This window comes from Danio aesculapii, chromosome 8, assembly GCF_903798145.1.
Source record: "Danio aesculapii chromosome 8, fDanAes4.1, whole genome shotgun sequence".
Lineage (NCBI taxonomy): Eukaryota > Metazoa > Chordata > Actinopteri > Cypriniformes > Danionidae > Danio > Danio aesculapii.
Window position 1 is genome coordinate 6,142,339 of NC_079442.1, and position 7,878 is coordinate 6,150,216.

At 39.5% G+C, this 7,878-nt stretch overlaps 1 protein-coding gene across 1 annotated transcript; it reads left to right on the forward strand.

Moving 5' to 3' along the window:
• Positions 1–3,673: 3,673 nt before the first annotated feature.
• LOC130234006 (aurora kinase A-like) lies at positions 3,674–7,307 on the forward strand. Its single transcript, XM_056464288.1, has 8 exons — positions 3,674–4,401; positions 4,645–4,733; positions 5,644–5,738; positions 5,841–5,891; positions 5,983–6,361; positions 6,480–6,653; positions 6,768–6,927; positions 7,058–7,307. Exons 1-8 carry the CDS (start codon positions 3,674–3,676, stop codon positions 7,305–7,307), a joined length of 1,926 nt encoding a protein of 641 aa, XP_056320263.1.
• Positions 7,308–7,878: the final 571 nt, after the last annotated feature.

The window sequence follows — 7,878 nt, forward strand, 5'->3', positions numbered from 1 at the left end:
ATGTAGCACATCATTAAACAACTATGTTGTACCAGACAAAATACAATTTTACCTTGTTGATTCCAAACATGTCTTCATTTTTCTGTGTTTCCCCAAGTGGATCCAGGAAAAATCTCCTCTTCTCATGTGGGTACATGACCTTTAAAGGGGTGGTCCAGAGTGTATTTAAAAGGCTTAGTATCTTACTTTGATTATATACAGCTACTCTGCTGACATGAAAACGTCATATTTCCTTATTTCCTCCGAAAGGCCCACTCTCAAAAGGCTCTGATTGGTCAGCTAACATAATGTGCTGTGATTCGCAGATCGGCTCCATGTCACCAGGAAAAGTGTCACTCCTCTACTAGCACGCGCTTTGCTTCTGTTTTGTAAACACCATCAGTCAGAGTAGCTGTTAGTCGCATCAGTTTGAGCCTGAATCAGACACAGCTGAACCTCACGCCTGCTCTGTAAACAAAATCTGACAAGTGTCTCTCATACATATTCAGAATAAGCATGTGTAGGTAATATGAAACGTTCACATATCTTTCACGAGTTTGTTGTTTGAGATGTAGAAAGCAGGGAAAGCATCCGCATAGAGAGACACGCATAGAGATATACTGCAGCGCTGCTGAAGATTGTGGGTGTTTACAGGGGTTTGACGGATAAATATGAATTTGTAGCTAAATTCTTAGCGGTGCCAAACAGCATTTCCTGTTGTTTAGGTTCCTGTTGTCCTTGCTACTGAGCATGTCATAGATCAATTTAAACAAATAAAAATACTTACAGGCTGTCGCTCACAATCTACAGCTTTGTCTATTATTATTGTTGAAGATGCTGAAATATTTTTTTATTTCTCTGGAATATAATTAAAATTAAACTGTGAGCACTTCTGTCTTTGTGTCGTGTCCTTTAAAAGCCCAAATACAGAAACAGAAGAAGCTCTGTGGAAATAGCAGCGTTTGGACAGCATTTTAGATTTCTCTGCAACATTAACAGCGCCTCTGGCCACCCCCCTTCACTGCACGGGGTGTATACGAAGCCTGAAGTGTTTATGATCTCACTAACCTGGATGAATTGTTTTGTAGTCCCAAAACTTCATTCGCTGTAGGCTTTGCTAAGCTAACTCTGTAAAAGCCAATGTCTCCCTTTGCATTGAACTCTGAGCGTATTACATTCAGAGATGTTGTTTATGTTCACACAGCTACATTACACATCAACTAAATTTTAAAATATGACATCGTAGTGAACCACCCCTTTAAGTAAAACATACACTTAAGTAAAACATACACACACAACATACACTGAAACTTGTGGTATTAGTTATATTTCATCATGTGAGCTCCTGTAAAGCTTAGTGCATGGATGTTTGGTCAAGTAAACGTAATATAAAGTTAATTATGTGTGTATTATACATCACTATAGACACATTACTTGTAGTGAGACAAATACAAGTAATGTGACTTTTACATTAACAAGCAGTTGGACAGGTGTACCTAATAAAGTGGCCGGTGAGTGTGCAGTACACATACATTTCCTAATAAATAGGCTAGGCTACTCTAAAATAAAACCATTACGTACCCTATGTTTTTTTTCACAAGCCTTGGAAACCTAAAGTAGATTCTTCTTTTCAAAGGTCGTCGTAAGAAAATGAACGAATAACCAAGTTTCGTCATGAGCCATGGCTGCGTTCAAAATGGCATATTTACACGCAAATGACATGTAACAGAGATGGCTTTAATGTTACTTTTTAAAATCATTCTGAGTTTAAATGTTGTAATGTTCTAAAGGAATAGGGCATAGGGCAGATTATTGGAAACAGAACAGCTCTAGAGGTGTAGTTTGCGAATGTTCGTTGAATGGATTTGGGAAACACCAAATCAACAAACTATGTTTGTAACGACGGAGCTTGTGACCTTAGTTGGCTAATGATGGTCTTCAAAAATGCACGCCAGATTGATTTCTTACAATTATTGCCTCATTTGCTGCCATAAATGAAATATTGACTGACTGTCTTGAATAAACCTTCTGGCTTACCATTGTATGGTGTCATTCATCCTCTCTACCAACCTGCTGGGTTTCAGAATAGTACGGTGACCAAAGGCTCCTCTTTATCCCCGGCTTGGCACAGACATTCTTGCTGATCTGTTAATATAAAAACAAATTGTAAGATAAATTATAGTCAAGTCACATTTATGTTTACCATACAGAGTGTGTCAAACCAGCTATACAGAGATAAACACAGTAGACTATCTCAAAATATATCTTCTTGATGTGCTGAGATCTGACTGGCACACTGAACATTCTGACACCTATTTAAAACATATTTTACTTAAAATTAATCACTATTTCTGAGGCTTTTCTGCCCTTTAATAACGATTCAGTTCCTGTATACTTTCTTCTTTAGTGTATGAAACTACAAAATGTGTCTGGGGATTGACATTTCAAAACAGACACTTCTTTTTAATGTTGGTATTCCATACATTTATATCATCTTCATTCATTCATTTTCCTTCAGTTGAGTCCCTTATTTATCAGGGGTCACCACAGCAGACTGAACCACCAACTATTCCAGTGTATGTTTTTCACAGTGGATGCCCTTTCAGACACAACCCAGTACTGGGAAACACCCATACTGTTTTAAACACATTTCTGAACAGAATAGTTTTAATAACTCATTTCTAATAACTGATTTATTTCATCTTTGTCATGATGACAGTAAATAATATTTGACTAGATATTTTTCAAGACACTTCTGTCCAGCTTAAAGTGACATTTAAAGGCTTAACTAGGTTAATTCGGTTAACTAGGCAGGTTAGGGTAATTAGGCAAGGTTTTGTTTATCAATGGTTTGTTCTGTAGACTATCGAAAAAAATGAGCTTAAAAGGGCTAATAAATTTGATCTTAAAATGATTCATAAAAAATTCACAACTGCTTTTATTCTAGCCAAAATAAAACAAATAAGACTTTTTCCAGAAGAAAAAATATTATCAGAAATACTGTGAAAACATTTCCTTGCTCTGAAATATTTAAAAAAAGAAAAAATTCAAAGGGGGGCTAATAATTCTGACTTTAACTGTATATAATGGCAATTTTTCTATATTGTATAATAACATCATAATAAAAGTAAGAATATAATATATAATAATATTTAATCGTGTTATTTGCACCAGAGCAAATAGGTTTGACTGCAATGTTAAGCTTTACAGCGTAATAATAAAGGCAATATGAAAACGTTGTTGTTTTGAATCATTTATTTAACATCTTTATATTGTTGTTAGTTTAATGTTATTGTTGAGTAAATGACAAATTTATATTAAATTACTAACATTATTATTATTATTATTCACGATACAGATAAGAGCAAACTTCCCCACTGTTTAAAGCGCTAATATAGCTTTTCTGTAAATCGCCATTTTCTTTAGAATGATGCTTTTTCTCCTGTGTGCTGTATGCAAATGAGCCATTACGTCAAACGTTCGAAAAGTTCCGTCATAGTTCCATGGAATTACATGGAATGCAGAGTAGAAGCACACTCATTTACAAGACGACCATTGTTGAATCACGTCTGAATTGTATTATATCACTGAATCTACGTTTTATATCTGATTTATTCAGTTTCAGTTGATCGTGTTACAGAAAATTCAGTTTTCCCCATTGATACTGTCGATTTTGAAAAAAATATATAGCACAATGGGACGAGTTGGAAAGAAATTAAAAAAGTTCTGTAACTGGGCCTTTTCTCGGAAATCCGGGAAAACCCAGCAGAACCAGTGCACAACCGAGGGCGACCTCGGGCCCCAGAGATGTTCTGATGGCGAAGCTGGACCAAGTAACGCCGCGTTCATCTCTCACATTTATACTGGAGCAGCTGGTGTTTCACCAAGCCCAGCACCACAGAAAGCGGAGAAGAAACTAAAGAGGTTCCGGAAATGGTTTTCTCGTAAATTCAAGAAAACTACAACCGGAGCCCAACAGACCCAGCCGAGCAGCCCACAGACTCAGAGACCCCCTGATAGTGGAGCTGCCAGTGTGTCGCCGAGGCCGGTTCAGGACGAGCGGGTCAACAACAGGTGCGTGTCTATCCAGACCCCTGTGAAGACCCCGTCAACAGAAACCGAACAGCACGACGACACTGAATGCTGGCACTTGTGTGTATCTTCTCTGACCACCGCGGATATCAGCGAATCTGACCGCGCTTCACTGCAAAGCTGGCTCTCCTGTGCGTCTTCGCTTGGCACCGCGGAGAACAGCGAATCTGACCGCGCTTCAGTGCAAAGTTGGCACTCTTGTGCGTCTTCGCTTGGCACCTCAGAGAACAGCGAATCTGACTACGCTTCACTGGACAGTAGGCACTGTTGTGGATCTTCGACTAGCAACGCGGAGGACAGCGAATCTGACTGCGATTCAGTGCACAGTAAGCACTGTTGTGGGTCTTCGCCTGGCACCGCGGAGGACAGCGAATCTGACCGCGATTCAGTGCACAGTAAGCACTGTTGTGGGTCTTCGCCTGGCACCGCGGAGAACGGCGAATCTGACCGCGATTCAGTGCACAGTAGGCACTGTTGTGGGTCTTCGCCTGGCACCGCGGAGAACGGCGAATCTGACCGCGCTTCAGTGCATAGTGGGCACCCTTGCACGTCTTCGCCGACCCCTGACCCCAGTGTGTCCGAGAAAAGCACCGCTTCCTCATCGAATGACGCTTTTTGGAAGACAGAAAAGCAAATCCCAGTGAATTTGGAGGGGAAAAAAGGTCAGTTGATTAAGTGTTATTTTTTATTTACTCCATTGCATTTGATAAATGTAATTACCAAAATTAAAGTACAGATAGTAAATGCAGGTGGATATAACACCAAGTTAAAATATGTATATTATTATGAATTTGTTGTAGCTATACTTGAGATGTTCTGAAGTGCAAAACTGAGATCTGCAGGTGTTATTTCAAGAATTGCACTTATTAGTGTTTATCTTGATCTGATTTATTTTGTGAATCAAAGCCCTGATTTATATATCAGCAGGTATTTGTTAAGTGTTAATTAGCCTATTTGAGTTTATTTAGACCACTGAATTGATCCATCCATGCCAGCTAAAACGTTCAACTGTTCAACTGTAAAAGATTATGGCTGTACAGTACATCAAAAACTTATCGATATCACAATACTAGTGTATATTGCAGAAAGTTGAGCTTAAGGCCTCAGAGCAGAGAGCCGAAAATGAATAGTAATGGCAGGAGAAGACAAGAGAGGAAAGTGACAACAGCAAATATGAACTATGAATCAGAACATCTGCTGATACATATATAAAATCATATATTTTACCATGAGCGATACATAAATACATATGTCACAACATCATCTATTTTACCACAATTGTGCAGCTCTAGCTAAAGATGTAAGAAAAATAAAGATAAGACAAGTGTTATAAATACTTAAACACAACTAAATGTTAAGGAGTAAAAGTACTGTTGTTCCTTTCTTCAGGAATGTACTCAAGGTAAAATAGCGGTTGCCAGTTTAAACTGTAATTGAGTAAAAATCCTCCAAAATAATATTTAAGGACAGTAATCTAATAGCTTCCTAATAAATATTCTAAAGCAATCTTCAATCAGCGTTTTGATGGTTTATAAATGTACTTCATTATTTGTTTCACTGATTTTTTTACAGGTGACATCAATGAGGAATATCAAGTCAAGAGGGTTTTAGGTCGTGGAGGGTTTGGAGCTGTCTATGCTGGAATTCGTCGGTCGGATTCACAAAAGGTTTGTTTCAAACATTAAAAAGTGCTTTCTTGTCATTTAAATTTGATGAATGTTACACGACAGGATCGTGTGAATTAACTGTCGCTTTCACTTGGTCAACAGGTGGCAATTAAAAATGTGAACAAGGATGAAGCAGGAAGAACCATGAAGATTGTAAGTACACCGTGATAAAATTGTTAAAATACTGACCTCAACTTCAGTCGAATCACATCTCACTATCATATGTCTATTATCTCTCCTGTAGCTACCATATCAGAAGACTGTTCCACAAGAAGTCGGTTTGATGTATTTGATGAGCAGAGGTCCTTACGTTCCTCAAATAATACAGCTGCTGGATTGGTATGAGACGCCGAGCCAATACAAACTGGTGCTAGAGCGTCCCAAAGCCTGCATGGACCTGCAGAAGTTTGTATGGCGGCGTCGTAAGAAAATGAGTGAATCGATAGCACGACTGGTGATGCACCAGGTGGTCACTGCTGCAAACGCATGCTGTGAAAGGGATGTCTACCACAGCGACATCAAGCCGGAAAACGTGCTCATCAACCCCCACACCTTTCAGATCAAACTAATAGACTTTGGTGTTGGAAGACTCATCACCAGCTCTGGTTATTCAACATTCTGTGGTATGTATTATAATAAAGACAAGTTATATTGAGCCTTCCAGGCAAAGCCAAAGAGATCAGCAGATCAGTTTTTTTGTTAATATGATAAATATCTAACTGTTCTTGATCTTTCTTCCAGGCACAATGCCTTATGCTCCTCCGGAGTATTACGACTGTGAAAGGTTCCACGCCAAGCCTGCAACAGTGTACTCTATAGGTGTAATGTTGTTCAGGATGCTGCATAAAAAATACCCTCGAAGAGAGCTCAGTAGGATTGTCGCCAGAACCTGGCAGTGTGACAGACTATCCAAAGGTGAGAGAGCATGTGGATGATGAAACAACAACTTAAAACAATGTGATCGCTCACACCAACCGTAAGGTTTGTGGCAATCTAATAACCTGACATCTGTTCCTTCTTTCTTCACAGAATGCATAGATCTGATCTGTTCATGTCTGCAAAGTGATCCAGACAAGCGGATTCCTCTTGAAGACATCCTCCTCCATGACTGGTTCCAGGTCTTGATCCTGAAGCCAAGCAAAGAGAAGAAAACATTCAGAGAAAAAATACAGTCTATATTGAAATTCAGGTCAGTTTAATAACAACAAAAACCCAACATGACTCATGAAATATACAAAATATTCTACTTAAATGTTTGTCACAAATCGTCACTTGTTAATCTGTGAACTGGCCAAATTGAAACTGGTCTTCTTACGCAGGTCTTGTTTCAGCTTTTGTGTTCAAATGTTCATCTTACATGAAACTAATATTGCACATTTTCTACTTTCCAACCAGATAAGAGCACAGCTGAAGAAGATCCTGGGACATGAAGAAGATAACACCAAGCTCCTTCTCTTCATCCAGCTTCTAACACCAAACTCCTCCTCTTCATCGAGCAACCTAACACCAAACTCCTCCTCCTCATCGAGCAACCTAACACCAAGCTCCTCCCCTTCATCAAGCCATTAACACCGAGCTCCACTTCTATATTCAGCTACAAAAATTCGTCAAGCCACAAACATGGGGCAGTTTGTGGCTTGACGAAAAGAAAGAGCTGAATGGGGCTGGTGTTTGTGTGCTTGTGTGAAGAGGAGGAGCTAATTGGGGCTGGTGTTTATGATTGCGCGACAAGGAGGAGCTAATTGAGGCTGGTGTGTTGGTTGCACGAAAAGGAGCTGAATGGAGCAGGCGTTTGTGTCTGGATGAAGAGAAGGAGGGGCGGCACGGTGGCTCAGTGGTTAGCACTGTCGCCTCACAGCAAGAAGGTCGCTGGTTCCAGTCGCGGCTGGGTCAGTTGGCGTTTCTGTGTGGAGTTTGCTTATTCTCCCCGTGTTCGCGTGGGTTTCCTCCGGGTGCTCCGGTTTCCCCCACAGTCTAAAGACATGTCCTGTAGGAGAATTGAGTAAAGTAAATTGCTCTTTGTAAATACATTTTTTGTTGAGATTGTGTATGTATGTTTGCTCTTTAATGAATAAAAATGAGCACATTTCAAATATAAAGTCTTATTCATTTCATTCAATAATAACTTCATGCACTCCTA